The sequence below is a fragment of the Neomonachus schauinslandi genome, chromosome 9 (genome assembly GCF_002201575.2).
Source record: "Neomonachus schauinslandi chromosome 9, ASM220157v2, whole genome shotgun sequence".
Classification (NCBI taxonomy): domain Eukaryota; kingdom Metazoa; phylum Chordata; class Mammalia; order Carnivora; family Phocidae; genus Neomonachus; species Neomonachus schauinslandi.
The window spans coordinates 76,800,149-76,818,054 of record NC_058411.1 but is presented as its reverse complement, the minus strand read 5'-3'; the positions used below and the strand labels follow the sequence as shown (position 1 = coordinate 76,818,054).

Below are 17,906 nucleotides of genomic sequence, written 5' to 3'. Positions count from 1 at the left end.
TATTTGAAGAATGGGAATAAATTAAAAATGTAATTGTATCCAAATAATAAATAGAATGTATATTCTACATTCTTCATGGAACTACCTACCTATATTACCTAAATAACATAAGTTGTACTTTTACTTTTTTTCTATCCTGCTATCATACATGGAGAAAACTCCAGCTTACTTACCATAAGGACAAATAAATTATTTATAATAAAAAATCAGGACAAAGATTTTTAAAGTCAAAAGTATTGTTTTCAGTGTTTTCTTATTTGAATCAGTATACCTTTTAATCCCTTTTAACTCATCATCATTGGTAATAAAAATCAGGAGTTCGTAAAAGGAATGCAGTGGCATTTTATTTTTTTTAAGATTTATTTATTTATTTATTTTAGAGAAAGGGGTAAGAGAGATGGAGAGGGAGAGAGAAACCCAAGTGGACTCCTCACTGAGCATGGAGCCTGATGCAGGGCTCGATCTGAGGACCCTGAGATCAGACCTGAGCTGAAACCAAGAGTCAGGTGCTTAACCTACTGTATCACCCAGACACCCCAGGAATGCAGTGATATTTTAAGGGGAAAAAAAGCTTATTAAGGAATGTTTCCTTCTTTGGTTTTTAAAATTCAACTCTTGGCCAAAAATATTCATGTGATTAAAATACTTATATAACAAAGCCATTCAACTTTCAAGGACTTTTTAGATTATTGCTCTCTTCATCTTCCTCACCCTCCAAAGGATGTAGCATTGGTAAAACATTGTATCTCCAAATACCAGAATATTTTGGTATTGATCTATTTGGGATTGATCTATTCAAAAACCATAAAGTCTAATGATAATATTGATTACTTAATGTTGGCTTGCAAAACATCACCTGAATTTATTTTTCACTTTTAGTTTATTTGGATAAGTAAAATACTGTATAGGGACTTTATATATAATTATATTAGCAAAAAAGAAAATATGGACTCCAGTATTCATCTTGAGCACAACTTGACCTAGAAATAAGTAATTTTGCCATTCAAAGGATAAATGGAAATCAGAAAAGGGTTGTATTTGTGTAATAGTTTTATATTCTTGACAAGCATTCATATTGACTATCACATCAAAAACTTACATATTAATTGGCTTAAACTTTTTTTAATTGCATTTATTTTATCTCTAATTCTACAGTGAATTTAAGGCAGTCAAAAATCCAAAATTTTTAGGAGCATCTGGCTGTCTCAATCGGAAGAGCATGTGTTTCTTGATCTGCCAGGGTCATGAGTTTGAGACCCACGTTGGGTGTAGAGATTACTAAAAAATAAATAAATAAATAAAAAATAAAAATAAAACTTTTTTAAAAATCCAAAATTTTTTAAATAAATGAAAGAAATATAGGACAAAGCATAATTAAATGAAGGGGAATATGAGGATCTCATATTTTGGGGTATCAGTATCTTTGGAGAAGGGAGAGTGGAGGTGGAAGTCGGGGGAGGTCATATGTGTAGTTTGAAAAAGATTTCCTTACATTCTGCTCGCCTACATTTGAGAACGACTGATCTACAGATGGAGATGGATTGCATATCCCTTAAACCATATGTTAGAAATACTATTTTCATCAAGTTTTAGGTCATATTCTCTGAGAATTATTTAGTTTACAAATCTGTGTTTTTTAATAAGTCCAAGCCCACATGGTTTAATGGGTAGCCAAACTGTAGATGGGGCTGACATTTATTTATGGAAGTTAAAGCCAAATGAAAATGTGCTCCTGATTAGGAAGCTGCCTTATATCTATATGGGAGAAGGGTCCAGAGCATACCCATAGATAGAGGCAAGATTTTTCTTAAAACAATCTCAGGTGCACTTCAACACATGGCTAAAGTACTCTGATTTTAGAATAAAGCATATCTCCAATAATTTTATCCTTGGAAATTTTAAAGCAGTGTTACTAGGAGTCCATTGGTTTACAAACTCAGTTTTGAATTAGCCTGTCTTCAGTTTGTAGTTTGTATTCCATTAGTGTATTTTCAAGATATAAAGTATTTAATAAATGTCACAAGCTCAAATGCAGTAGTGACTTACAGAGGAAGTGTATTTGAACCATGATATTTTGAACTGTTAAAGAATTTAAATAAGCAAAAAAGCTTGACTTAAGTCTAGAGATAGTCAAAAGATTATGGCTATCAAAGCAAAAACCAAGAGTTTTACAATAAAGATAGGAAGAGAATAAGGTTTTTTCAATTAAAATAAAATCTTAGCTAAAAAAGGTAGAGACCAGTTTGATTGGTAGGCATTAACTGCTGGTGGGAGGACAGCTAGAATTATTATGCTTTTGTTACGTGGGGACTTTCAGTTTTATTATTTTTGTGTTTATTAACCGCCTCAACATTGCAATAGATGGGACATTTTGCCAAGGGGAAGTATGTAAAACAGTCTGCAGTAGGAAGGTTTTGATGTCTTTGAAAGTCAGGGTATATATACATGGAAAAAAAGAGTGATATTTTTAAGGCCATGTATAAGTAAATGACCAAATATGTGGTATGTTTATTAAGTATTGGGGTTTTCTGAGAGAAAGATCATTGTGGGCTGGAGTAGTCAGCCAGGCAGACTTACAGACGCTGGGTTTTAGAGCTGTTTTTTATTTGAAATCTGATCTCAGCCTCTTACTCTGACTTGGGCAAGTCACTTGGCCTTGACTGCCATTTATTGAATATTTTATCCAGGCATTGTACTATTTTCTTTATCTATACTACTTTTAATCAATTATAGTCCTCCTTGAGAAAGTGACATTTAAGCAAAGGCATGAAACAAGTGAAGAAGGTAGAGAAGCATGGCTAGTATATTAGACAAGAGTGAGCAGGCTAGTGGTGGTGGGTTGGAGTGAAGGGAAAGTAGTGGGAGATGAGCTCTGAGAGCTAACCAGAGTGAGATCCATGTAGGTCCATTGCAAGGATTTACACAGAGTGATGGGGAAAGATTGAGCCGAGGAATCCCATGATCCCATTTTATGTCTTAAAAGGATCACACTGATTGCTGCGTTGAAAACTGATTTTAAAAGGGCAAAGACAGAAGCAGGGAAAGAAGTTAGGGGGATATGGACATGAAAGATAATGGTGGCTCAGACCTGAGTGTATTGATGAGGAATGGTCATGTTGTGTGTTATGGTAGATTGGGTGAGAAATGTGAAGGAAAAAAAAAAGAGGAGTAAAGGATGACTTCACTTTCTAATTTCTTAATCTTCTCAAGAACTTTGAAAGGAGATATTTTTGTTCCTATTTATGAACTAGGAAACTAAAGACCTAAGGTTTAGTTGACCTGTCAAAGTCATGCAGCTAGTGAGTGCCAGAGGAGGTTTCAAATCCAGATTTGTCTTGACTCCAAAACCTATATTCTTTGTATTGCACCGTAATGTAAAGTATGTAATACAATGCCTACAGCATATTTGGTGCTCGATATATTGTACTTTTTGTTCTTCTTATTATTTTTCACTCGAAGGCAAATTCTTTTTAAAAATGTCAAAGTTAGAGAAGAATAGTTCATGTAACCATAGGTATTGTAAATTTAATCAATATATGATCATTTTATTAGGATAAATTGATTTGCCTGTTTTTCATATACTTCACAATTTTGATACCCAAGGAAGTTCTAAGAGCAGGAATAATCATCCATCGGCATTTGGAAGCTTTTTAGCATAGATTTCTAAACTTAGAGTCTTACTAAAATTAATATTTCTAATCTGCTTGGAGATTTCATTTTTATCTGTTTATGCATAGCCTGTGGAAATTAAATATGTTTATGTTGTATATATAAACTTCATTATGCAAAACATGTTTTTTAAGCATTTTAAATGCTAAAATCCTTGAGAGAAGCGTTATGTTTAGAATCAAAGTAATTGCTGTGGATCCAAGTATAGAACATCAAGATATCATCTGATTTTTTTCTTTTTATTTTATAGGTGTAAAAGGCTTAATCTCCAGCCTTTAGCTTACCTTTGGCAGAGAAACCAGGAAGATTTGCTCCAAGAGATGATATCATCTAACATTCAAGCAATCATCATCAAAGTAGCAGCTTTGGGTATGTAGCCAGACTTTCAAGGGAGCTGTCTGTTACCACATAGATAATCTGTGTTCACTAATATGCAGTTATAACAGAAAAGGAAGACTAATTTAGAATATAAAAATGTGGAGTCACAACTGAACAAATTGAGTAGGGGGAAGTTTCAGATGGACTTTTGACCATTTACCAAAGTGATTACAAGTGAGCCTCATCATTTTCTTTTTTAAATGTACAACTGTCTCTAAAATTTTTACTGTATTTTGGTCCTTCAATTTAAGTTCTTTTTATAGGATTTGGAACCCAGGTTCATAGGAAACAGGAAAAGTAGGTTGATTTCTTTTTGGGAAGAAAAAGAAAATTTTTTTCTTTTTTTCTTTTTTTTTTTTTGAAGCTTCTTAAAATCTGTATTTGGAACATGTGATTTTTTCATATATTTTTTAAACATATTTTGACTATGCTAAAACAGAATGATTGGCTATGTGGTGTCAGAAATAAGCAGAGTAGTAGGTTTTTGTTGGGGTTGGTAGAAAATTATATTTGAGAGAATGTCATTTGATCAGTTAGTATAGACACAACAGGCAGGTGGTAATGTGATTCAAATATGGATATTACATACGAACACACTTAATTTGTTGTTTTGAATTTTTATAATTATATTCACTTTCAAGAAACCATAGGGTTTGAGCTCAATGCATTTATTTCATGAACCTATTACAGTAAATGCCCTGGAGCCTCAGGTTTCTCAAAGCCTAAATCATGTACCTCATTTGCAAGTTTACATTGCTGATCTCAGAAATAACGAGGTCTCAAGCTGTGGAAGATTTTAAAGAAAAAGGCACATTTTAAACAACATTAAAAGAAAGATCCCATAATATTTCTCCTTGGTAAACACGAAGCTACTCCTTGTTGAAGGTGAAATGTTGTCTTTAGTGGAAAGTGTTATATTGAGAACCTGAAGTTGATCTCCTCAGCTGTTAACAAGAGAAAGATCGAGATGGGGTATTCTCATTTTTGAGAAAAGGTTGCTCAGCAACCCTTATGATTGAAGTTCTCACTATAGATATATTTGTCCTATGAGTTTCTATATAAATCTATATAGAGTATGCTCTCTTGCTTTCTCTTTGTCTGTTACTCTTTCTTTTGGATTTTCTAAGATTGCCTACTTCTGTAATGAATTTCATGTGACACCTCACTGGACAGTACACATTCTGTCACTTTTACTGGAATGGAGTGGAGAATAGAATGGATTAGAACCCAGAGAACCTATCTCATTAGAAAGAAAGAGCCATAAGATATAACCTTGCTGACACCTTTATTATAGTGTAACTGATACTGTGTATTTTTTTCATTTGTATGGAAGTGTGTTTGCCTCTATGGAGTGGTTAGAGATGGTGTTTAACTATATTAAACTTTTGGATGAAGTATAAAACTGAGCTAATTTGTCTTCATTATTCCAATGACAAAAGTATAGATCTGATTTTAACATTTATAGCACATAGTTTCTATTGATTACCTAAAGGTGTGCAAAGAAAAAGTTATTCTTGAGAACAGTGTTAAGGAATGGTTTATTGAGTGGGACATTATTTCTAAGGATGCAGAAACATAAATGATATGAGGTAGGTTTCCAAGATTTCTTCCCCGCCTATTTGAAATTTTCAGGAAGGCTTTTAATCAAAAAGTGGGACAATAGGACCTTTCCATAGGGAGAGGGATTCAGCAGAATTTTGTGGCCTATTAGATTATAGAGTGGTCTTAGAAAAGAGTCAGTTCTACATGGATGAATAAAAATGTATTTCTGGGGGCGCCTCTGTGGCTCAGTCGGTTAAGCATCTGCCTTCAGCTCAAGTCATGATCCCAGGGGTCCGAGTCCAGCATCGGGCTCCCTGCTCAGCGGTAAGCCTGCTTTTCCCTCTCCCTCTGCTGCTCCCCCCTGCTTTTGTGTGCTTGCATACTCTCTCTCTCTCTGTCAAAAAAATAAATAAAATCTTTAAAAAAATGTATTTCTGATAATTGTGTCACATAACCTTGGTCTTTTGTAGGCATCAGTGAACTCGTGAAATCTGCACATTAACAGCTTAGTGTTTTAAGAAGTTTCTGGGTTTAGACTTATTTAAAGAACCATGTGCACATTGTATTTAAGAACAATCCTGACTTTTAGAAATACTTTTTTTTAATTGTATGAGTATTACATGAAAATATTCTTGGCACATGTTAAATTTTTATAGATAAAGTTTCCATGTGTTTCTGTTCTCTCCTTTCCCTCCAGCCACTCCCTTTCCCAGAGTTATGTGCCAGAGTAATAACTGATCATCTTTCTAGATCACACTTTTTTTTTGGTATGTATATTTGTATGAGTAGAAATACTATGATTGTTTTATGGGTTTTTTTAATATTACATGAATGGTATTATACTCTGTATTGGTTGACAGCTTGACTTTTACTCAGTGGTATGTCTTAGGGATTTTTTTTCTATGTCAGTAAATGTAGATTTACCTCAAGTAGAGTCCTCAAACAGCTAGTGCCTTAGTAGTCATGAGCCTTAGACTAAAGGCTGCTATGAACCTGATCTAATAAATAACTTAACTCATGCCAGAACAAAATCCTAAGCTATTTTTTCTTTTGTTTTTAAATTCCAGGATAGTTAGCCTACAGTGTTATATTAGTTTCAGGTGTACAATATAGTCAACTATTCTATACTTACTTAGTGCTCATCAGGATAAGTGTACTCTTAATCCCCTTTACCTATTTTGTCCTATCCCCTACCCCCACCCATCTCCCCTCTGATAACCATCAGTTTGTCCTCTATAGTTAGGAGTCTTTCTTTTAATCTCTTTTTTTCTTTGTTCATTTATTTTGTCTCTTAAATTCCACATATGAGTGAAAAATCATATGGTACTTGTCTTTGTCATATGGTATGACTGCTTTATTTTGCTTAGAATTATATCCTCTAGGCCCATCCGTGTTGTTGCAAATGGCAAGCGTTCATTCTTTTTTTCTGGCTGAGTAATATTCCATTGTGTGTGTATACTATATATATACAGAACACACACACACCTATATGTATATATCTTCATCTATGGATGGACACTTGGTCTGCTTCCATGATTTGGTTATTGTAAACAATGCTGCAATAAGCAAGGGGTGCATAAATCTTTTCAAATGAGTGTCTTCATATTCTTTGAGTAAATACCCAGTAGTGCAATTACTAGATCATACAGTAATTCTACAAAATCCTAAACTATTTAAAGGAATACTATAAAATCTAATACATAGTAATATAAAATTCACAATGCCAGGCGCCTGGGTGGCTCAGTTGGTTAAGCGACTGCCTTCAGCTCAGGTCGCGATCCTGGAGTCCTGGGATCGAGTCCCACATCGGGCTCCTTGCTCAGCAGGGAGTCTGCTTCTCCCTCTGACCCTCCTCCCTCTCATGCTCTCTGTCTCTCATTAAAAAAAAAAAAAAAATTCACAATGCCTTGCATCTAAATTATCAGGCATGCAAAGAAGCAAGAACATTTGATTGATACTGAGACAATCAGAATAGACCCAGATTTGGAATTAGCTTGCAAGGAAGTTAAAACAGCTCTTATAAGTATGCTCAGTATGCTCAAAAAAAGTAGAATTATGATTATGACAAGGAAAATAAAAGATGTAAAAGGCCCAAATACAACTTCAAAAATGCGTTATCTGAAATGAACCATGTACAGCAATTAGACATTGCAGAAGAGATGAGTAAACCCGAAGACAAATAGAAACTGTCAAAAATGAAGCATAGAGGGAAAAAAAAGGGGACTGAAAATAATTAAGACAACATTAGCGAGCTCTTAGACTCTATCAAGCAACCTAACAAGTGGTAGAGTTCCAGGAGAGGGAATAGAGAGAATATTCGAAGAAATAATGGCCAAAACATTTTCCCAATTCGATGAAAACCATAAATTTACAGATCCAAAATTTCAGTGAACGCCAAACAGAAGAAACATGAAGAAGATCACAAAGCACATCATAATTGAATTGCTGAAAACCAGTGGTAAAGAAAGAGTCCTAAAAGCAGCCAGTGTGAAAAGATTAATTTTATACAGAAAGTAAAGATAAAAATGTCAGCAGACTTTGCTTCAGAAACTATGTAAACTGGAAGATGATGAAAAGACGTCTTTAAAGTGATGAAAATCAATAAAAGCACCAAGAATTTTATGCTCAGTTAAAATAAATTTCAAAAGGAGGATCAGATGAAGACATTTCAGATGTACAAATGTTGAGAGAATTCATCACCTGCAGATCTGCATTATAAGTAATATTAAAAAGAGTTCTTTGGACAGAAGGAAAATAATAATTGATGAAATTTAATCTTATAAAGGATAAAGAGCAGTGTAAATAATAAATAGAGTAGATAAATTCTAAATCTATTTTAACTTTTTGAATCTCTTTATTTAAAAGATGTGTTAAATTATTTAAAGTAAAATATATAATTGCAGTGGCACAAATAACAGAATGGGGGAAAGTATAGTGTATAAGATTCTTAAATTATACATGATGTTGTATAATATTGTTTGAAGGTAGACTGTGATAACTTAAAGTTGTAAAATGTAAACTATAAAGAAACTATTAAAAAAAACAGTATCGGTAATAGGCCAATAGTGGAGAATAAATTGAATTATTGTAAGATAATCCAGAAGAAGACAAGAAAGGATTAAAAAAAAAAAAAAGCATAGAACAGATGAGACGAATAGAAAACAAAAAGTGAGATGGTAGATTTAGACCTAATCATTTTAATAATTATATTAAATGTAAATGATCTCAACACCTCCAAGCAAAAGGGAGCAATTTTCAGATTTGAATAAAAAACAAAAAACCAAGGCCCAACAACTGTATGCTCTCTATAAGAAATGTGCTTTAATTACAGAAACATAGGTTAAAATGGAAAGAACAGAGATATGGTAATACCAATTTAAAAAGTTGAACTGGTTATATTAACATCAGATAAAGTAGTCCTTAGAACAATGAATATTATTAGGGATAAAGAGGGGCATTTCATCATGATAAGGGGTCAATTTATCAAGAGAGCATAACAATTTAAAGATTCATATATCAGTAACAGGGCTTTAAGATATACAACACGAAACTGATACAAGAAGAAATGGACAAATCCATAATTATACATGGAACTTTCAACATCTCTTTTCAGTAATAGTTAAACCAAGTAGACAGAAAATCATTAGGAATATAGGAAGTTTGAACAACACTACCGACCAATTTGACCTACTTGGCATTTATAAAATACTCCATCAATTAACAGCAAACTACATATTCTTTGCAAGTGCACATGGGCCATTCACCAAGACAGACCATATTGTGGATCATAAAACAAATCTCAGTATATGTAATTATACTGAAATCAGGCAAAGTATACTCTCTGACCACAGGAATTAAATTAGAGAAATATATTTTACTGCTACAAATACACAAAAATGGACAAAAAATATTTCACGGACATAACAATATTAACACTCTCAGAGCAGTGGTGTCACTGAAAATTGTAATGGGCAATTGATACACTGGTTAATTAAAATGACTGGCTAAAAAAAAGAAAAAGATTTAAGGGTTAGTTCAACTAGTTAAATGGTTTTGTATAAAAGGAAGTAATGCCAAGACTCTGCTGGAAAGGTTTCTAGAATTAGGAGGTAGGAATGAGGTAATAGGGCACAGTGCAAATACACAACTATATATTTTTTCCTATTTCATGGTTTTTCTTTTGTCTTGCTTGATCTGGTGGTCCCAGGGCTGACTTTAAAGTTACATGTACCAAAGGAAAGTATTATCATTGCACTAAGCACAGTATTAATACCACTAAGTTTGACGGTGCATATTCTTTAACACTCTTTAAGGTTATGTCATAGCTTCACCTATGTAGGCAAATTAAGGTCTGTCTATAAACAGAGGGCCATGTGTCCTGTGATTCTTTATCTGTCACATTCTCTATCAGCCTGGGAGTGAGTCCAAGGAGGTATGTTAACAAGGCTGTTGTTTTTACTGGCCCTGTGGATTTATAACACATCTACGGAGCCAGAAAGACCAATCATAGGGGAAAGGATATGGGTCAAACAGGTAATAAATGGAAATGGAGGGAATCATAGGAGATAGAAAGGCACCTATAAGTGGATTACAATTCCATGGAGGGGTACAATCATGTGACCTCTGTGCCAGGACCTCCGAGCTAGAGAATTTTATGTATCCCTCTCAAATCTGATGCTGACTACCTAACTGATGTCAAGAGAAACTCAGGACTTGTTTTTGCAGAGAAGGGAAGTTGCTGATGTACAGGCTCTACCTGAAGATTCCACCTGGATAATTTGGAGCAACTAAATGACAGAGTGCCATTTGATGAGTCAATGTAGGGGTAGTTTATTGCAGTTACCACTCAGTTACTGGTTTAAAGGCAATAGTTACCATTCTGATCATGCTTCTGCTGACTTGATAATTACTAATGAATTATATAGTGGGAGACTCTGAACAGTAGACTTTGTAGACATAAATCAAAACAGTATGTTGCTAAGACATCTACCTAGGTATAATGGTAAACAGATTTCTACTGCCTGCCGTAATTTGGTGTAGTCCTTTGAATACAGAATATGTCAATGAAAGTGGAATTTATTTAAGGAAACACCACCCTTGAGGGAGATAGATTTGGAGGAGATATGTATATCAGTATTACTGATAAGTCCTTTGTGGAGTTATGCAAAATACACTTACGGAAAACCTATGACACCCAGGCACAGCTGTATTTGGTATAATGTACCTATTGATGACCTCATTGGACTTCGTTATTTTTGTGTGCAAAAAATTTTCCTAAATTGCACAGATATTACTAATATACTATGGTAATAACCCATGTTGTAGCTTGATTGCTCTTGCCTCCTCTGTGCCAGATGTTCTCTAGGGATTTGGGGTACTATATCAGACCAAAATAACGTTCCTGAAAGCACATCATGATGAAGAGGACTTGCTAGTCCAAATAGAGACACTAGAGGGAGCCCTCTTCCAGGAAACTGGCTGCATCTAGAAATGGCCCTTTAGGGACAACAAAGCTTTAAATGACTGGACTAATAGAGTATTTACTTTAATGGAACATCATATCCGTCAACGGTGCAGGAATAGGGCTTGTATCCTTGCCCAGGGAAGACTATTTAATATTCTAATCATTATGGCATTTGATGTTTTTAAAGATCAGTGATCAGGAGTATCAGAAGCCAAGCTAAGGATGCCAACTATGGGAATACTGTGGTTAGTCTAGATTATGGTGGGACATTACTGGACAGTGTGGCCTTTATGCTTGTTTTCTAATGGCCAAGGTACCAGAGATATAAAGGGGATTTGTCTTTCCCATGGTACATTGGTTGAGATTGGACAGATAACGGAATGACACTGTGTTGTCCTGAAGAGAGCTTCTTGCATAATGACGTCTGGAATCCAATGACTATTAAAGCCTGTACTGTGATGTCTGGGATATAGTTATTTTCTCAAACCAGATGGAATCAAGAATTTATTGAACAGTATGCTCTGGTCACCACCCCAGTTACTGTGAATGTGAATGTGCATGAGAAGAGTTGTTTTTGTTGGGCAAGAAATGGAGAACGTTGCTATGATTCTAATTGACCTCACATGCTAATTTGGGCCCCAGTATATCCACTGTAACAGGGAAGGACGTGGTCCTGGACCTCTCCCTGATTTGCTGTGTTTTTTCATTGCTGCATGGTTAGAGTTTTCTGAGCTAATTTAACAGAAACTTGGGACCTAGACTAAAACACAAGCATTAAAATGTAATGTATGACTGAACAGTGAGAACTCCAGAGGGATTTACTTCTCTGGAGGTATATGTTTGCATTTCAAGGATGGGGGGATGAGGCCAGGATCTTAGAGACATTTATTCCCCCCAGAGAGATTTTGTTTTGTTTTGTTTTGTTTTACATTCTAAAGTGTGAAGACACAAGTCTTTTCCTTTGTATTTTCAAGGAAACTCCAAAGGTAAGGGGAAACAATGGTCTCCTTTTTCCTAAGTAAACATGCAGATTTATTTTTTTGGGATTCCTTACCTTCTGTAGATGCAATTACTTGAAAGATTACATCTCATTCTCATCACCTTGCTCCTGGGATAAGAGCTGGCGCAGAGAAGAGCCAGAATGGTATTATCTACTTACTATATGTAAGTAGTAATAATCATCTGTTCTGCTCCAGGAAACTCATGTTAGCATTCAACATGTTTATAAATATAGATATTAAAAATTTAGCAATATATGAAACAATCTCAGAATAACAATGCTGCTACTACTACCACCAGTGATTGTTGAGAATAGCTAAAAAGAACTTTTTACATTTGTTTTTCTGAATTTCCCCTACCATTTTTTTGAGTTCTAGATCTATTTGTTCTGAGCATAAAGCTATTATATACTGTACACTATTTTTTAACAGTTTTGGAGATATAATTAACATATGTAATCCACACATTTAAAGTGTACAATTCAGTGTTTTCTAGTATATTCACATGATTGTGCAATTACCACCATAATCAACAAAAAGAAACTTGTATGCATTAGCAATCATTTCCCGTTTTCCCCAACCTTCCCCTCGCATCTGTAGTCCTAGGCCCCACAAAGCTACTTTGCATTTTTATATCTTTATAGATTTGCCTATTCTATATCTTCATATATTTGCCTATTTCATGTGAATGGAATCCTATAATATGTGGTCTTTTGTGACTGGATTCTTTCACTTGGAATAATGGTTTCAAGGTTCATCTATATTATACCATGAATCAGTATTTGATTTCTTTTTATTGGCATGTAATATTTTATAATGAATTATCTTTTACATGTATTGCTTTATTCATTTTGCTATTACTCTGTTTAGGAATTTTGCATATATGTTCCTAAGAGGGATTGACCTATAAATTGTTTTCTAGTAATGACAGGTGTGGATAATAAGGTTACATTGGCTTCATAAAGCTTTGTAGTTGTTTCTTCTTTTTTATTATCTGAAAGTTTTTCTGTAAGATTAGTATTAATGTTTTCTTCAGTGTTTTGAAGTACTCATTGCTTAAGCCATCTGGACATGGAGCTATCTTTTGGGGAAGTTTTCAATTAGAAATTCAATTTCTTTGTTAGATTGACTGTTTAGATTTTCTGTTTCTTATTTCAGCTTGATAAATTTTGTTTTTCCCAGAATTTTTCCATTTGTTCTAAGTTGTGAAAATAATAGGTATAAAGTAATTCCTAAGGTCTTCTCATTGTCCTTCATCTGTAGGATCAGTAGTGATGTCATCTTTTTCATTTCAATTGGTAATTTGTTCTTTTCCTTGCCTATATCGGTCTTATAGGGGTTTATCAATTTTATTAGTCTTTTGATTTTGTTAGTTTTCTATATTACATATTGGTTTTCTATTTTATTCCTTTCTGCTATCTTTATTATTCCTTCCCTTGTGCTCTTTTTGGATTTAATTTGCTGTTCATCATTTCTAACTCCTTTTTTTAAATTGAGATATAATTGACATAAACAACATCATACTAGTTTCAGGTGTACAACATAATGATTCAATATTTGTGTATGTTATGAAATGCTTTCTAATTACTTGATGCATACATATACACTAAATTTCACCCTTGTTTTCTAGTAGATATGTTTAAGCTATAATTTTTCCTTTAATTGAAGCTGTAGTTGTATTTTCATTACCAATTCAAAGTATTTTCTGCTTTGTATTGAAATTTATTCTCTAACCCATAAGTTATTTAGATACGCATTGCTTAATTTCATGCACTACTTAGTTTCCAAATATGAGGGTTTTGAATTTATCTTTTCTAAAATTGATTTCTAGCTCAATCACATTTTGTTCAGATAATACACTCAGGAAATATTTCAATTCTTGGAAATTTTGAGGGGATGTTTTTAACCTAGTTTATGATATAATAAGTTATTTCTCGTTTTTTTTTTTTATTTTGTGCACTTTGTCATCAGCTTTTGATGACTTACTGCTTTTTTCTTTGTTTTCTACTTTTTCTATATGGAATATTTTAATGTTTTTTGTTTTTCTGGGAGGGATTAGCCTAATCTTTTGAAAAGCATTCTTTAACTTATTCTTTAAATATTGGTATAAAAAATGCAATAACATCTTTTCAGTCCTTCCTAATCAATATAAGGAATTTAAGGGGGTAGGCGCATAGAAAGGCCAGAAACATAGTCCTATTGGGGATCCTTAGATCCCAGGGATACAAAGGATTGGCCTTTGATTCAAACTGACCTGCCGCATTTTTTCAGAAATATATTTGTTGGGTCTGATATGCACTAGTTTATAAGCTGGTAATAGAGATGAATATAAATATTTTCAGGACTACGTGCTCTGGTACTCTCACAGTTAATTTATATATTGTACAGCAGAGCCTGAGGCAGTACATTTGGGAATGTCACAGCCAAATAAAGACATCTCTGCCTCCTTCCCCCTCCCCCACCCCAATAAGCGCATATATGAAGGACCTGGGTCAAGTTTCTAGAACAATGGTTTTTAACTTTGGCTTCACATCAGAGTCAATTGTTGACCTTTTAGAAATCCTGTGCCCAAGCTATAACCCAGACTGATTAAGTTAGAATATCTGGATGGAACCGAGGCACATTTATATTTTTAGAGCTTCTCAGGCCTGTAATTCCAATATGAAGTTAAAGTAAAGAACTACCGGTCTACTGCAGAGATCATCAGACTACTAACTTGAGGCTAAATCTGGCCCACCACCTGAATATGTAAATAAAGTTTTATTAGAACATACTCATGCTCACTTATTCATGTTCATTTTTTATTTATGGCTGCTGTGTTGGTACAGTGGAAGAGTTGAGTATTTGCAAAAGAGAACACATGGCTCACAAAACCTAAAGCATTTACTGTCTAGCTTTGTATAGGAAAAGTTTACAAACTCGTCTACAGAGACCTAATGGAATTTCACTCTAGTTTGGCAATTTCACTGTAAGCTGGATATCTTTGAGGGGTTTTAACTTCAAATCTTGCTTTTCTGCCTGGGAGAATGCCACTGATTTTCTGCATTGAAAAGGTATCTTCATACAGTTCTTATTCTAATTTAAAGGAATTTGGATCCTTTGCTTGTACCTTTTGGTGTATATGCTAGTTGTTGTCATCCTTTACTTTTTCCAATCCATTCCCCCCACCATTTTCTAGGCCCTGAAGTTTGAACCCATATTGTTGTTGTTATTTTTACTAATTATTGTTAGTTATATATATTGCTTCTCTTTCAAAAATGAATTTGACATTTACATTTAACAGTCTGATTTGTAAAACTTCTTTGACACAATTATATATCTGACCAGGTTTTGGTGCTCACCACTAATTATTTTATCTTACAACTTCCCTATTTGTGATCTCTTCATTTTTTCCTTAATTCATTCCAGTGGAATATGTCTTTGATACATGTCTCAGGAATTGTCTATATCTCAAAAACAGTTTTTTTCTTGAGCCCAGATTATCTTTCTTTTGCCTTAACATATGAAAGCTTACACAGGTTAATGTATAACTTGAGTTTTCTACTTTTGTAAGTAACTTATCTGTTTGTTTATTCATGTGTATATTTTTTTATGATAATTCAACACTTTTGTTTTGTTTTCACCCATCTCCTCACTCACCTCCCCTCTGGCAACTGCCAGTTTGTTCTCTGCACTTAATAGTCTGTTTTCTTGTTTGTCTTTTTGTTTGTTTGTTTTGTTTCTTTAATTCCACATATGAGTGAAATCATATGTCTTTCTCTGACTGGCTTATTTCACTTAGCATTATACCCTCTAGGTCCATCCATGTTGTTGCAAATGGCAAGATTTAATTCTTTTTTTTTTATGGCTGAGTAATATTCCATTGTGTGTGTGTGTATACACACACACACACACACACACACACACCCCACATCTTTTTTATCCATTCATCTATCATTGGACATTTGGGTGGCTTCCATATCTTGGCTATAAGAATAATGCTACAATAGACATAGGGGGATATATATCTTTTTGAATTAGTGTTTTCATTGTGTTTGGATAAACACCCAGAAGTGGAATTATTGGATCATATGGTAATTCTATTTTTAATTTTTTAGAAACCTGTATACTGTTTTCCACAGTAGCTGCACCAATTTACATTCCCATCAACCGTGCACAAGGTAGTTTTTTTCTTCTCCACATCTTCGCCAACACCTGTTGTTTCCTGTGCTTTTGATTTGAGCCATTCTGACGGGTATGAGGTGATATTGTGGTTTTGATTTGCACTTGCCTGGTGATGAGTGATGTTGAGCATCTTTTCATGTGTCTGTTGGCCCTCTGTATGTCTGTTCAGTTCAGATCCTCTGCCCATTTTTTAATCAAACTGTTTGGTTGTTTTTTCTTTCTTTTTTTTTTTTTTTTGGTGTTGAGTTATATAAGTTTTTTATATATTTTGGATATTAACCCCTTATTGGATGTATCATTTGCAAATATCTTCTCCCATTCAGTAGGTTGCTTTTTTGTTTTATTGATGGTTTCCTTCACTGTGCAAAAGCTTTTTATTTTGGTGTAGTCCCAATAGTTTAATTTTGCTTGAGTAGACATATATAGAAAGATGTTTCTACAGCTCATGTCAGAGAAATTACTGCCTGTGTTTTCTTCTAGAAGTTTTATGATTTCAGGTCTCACATTTAGGTCTTTTAATCCATTTTGAGTTTATTTTTGTATATGATGTGAGAAAGTGGTCCAGTTTCATTCTTTTACATGTCATCGTCCAATTTTCCCAACACCATTTGTTGAAGAGATTGTCTTTTCCCCATTGTATATTCTTGCCTCCTTTGTCATAGATTAATTGACTGTAAAAGTGTGGGTTTACTTCTAGGCTCTGTATTCTGTTCCATTGATCTATGTGTCTGTTTTTGTGCCAGTATAACATACTGTTTTGATTACTACAACTTTGTAGTGTATCTTGAAATCTGGGATTGTGATACCTCCAGCTTTGTTCTTATTTGAGATTGCTTTGGCAATAATCCTACACTTTTTATTGATGTACCTATTCCCTCCTCCCCTGGGATGAAGAAATGCTTTCAATTTGATTAAACAACTCTTCTCACTTCTTTCCCTATGATCAGGCCCCTTTTCTCTTTCTAGTTGCGCTCATTGGGCTACTTTCTGGTAGGACTTTGCATAGTCTGAGAGCTCTGTTATATATGTGAGTCTGGAAAACCACCCAAGAGGATAGTGAATGATGGTAGGAAACTCAACTGCAGCAAACACTATCTGGAAGATTGTATCTCTTTCAGGAGTATAAATCAGCAATATACTCTTCTGTAAGATATTTCCCATTCTTGCTCATTTCAAACATGTAGAATTTTTTTCTTCTATTCTTCTTTCGTATACTTCTTTGCCTTGTATTTAACTGGAAGAGCCTTGTCCATATTTTGTTCACCCACCTTTGTAATATTTTGTATCAGTCATTCTCAACCATGGCTGCACATTAGAATCCTCTGGAGAGACTGTATTTATGTGTAGGCCCCACACTCTGATAGTCTAACTTGGTGGTTCTGGGGTGAGGCATAGGTATTGGTATTAGTTAAAAGTTTGGTGAGTGATTAATTCTAAGGGGCAGCCAAAAGTGAGGATTACTCTCCTATTATAATAATCTGTTGTGCTATCTCTTAGACTTTTCAGTGTATGCCTAATATCAGAATGCTCATCCTCATTATATTCCATTGTTTTGTGTATTTATTTCTCTAATTTTTATAAAAAAATTGTTCTAAGACGGTATGCCATGTTAATATGGGTCATTATAGACTATAGCACATTGCTGCCTATGCACTATAGTTTAAGGGGCACCTTTTTTATTTTATTATGGT

General features: G+C 34.2%; 1 protein-coding gene across 2 annotated transcripts in view; it reads left to right on the top strand.

Annotated features, from left to right (window-relative positions):
• Window positions 1-17,906, top strand: part of DPH6 (diphthamine biosynthesis 6) — a 183,024-nt gene that overhangs the window by 99,813 nt on the left and 65,305 nt on the right. For both annotated transcript variants that reach the window (XM_021695530.1, XM_021695529.2), the window contains exon 5: window positions 3,920-4,038. In XM_021695530.1, coding sequence (XP_021551205.1) covers window positions 3,920-4,038 — 119 coding nt within the window. The remainder of the gene's footprint in view (window positions 1-3,919; window positions 4,039-17,906) is intronic.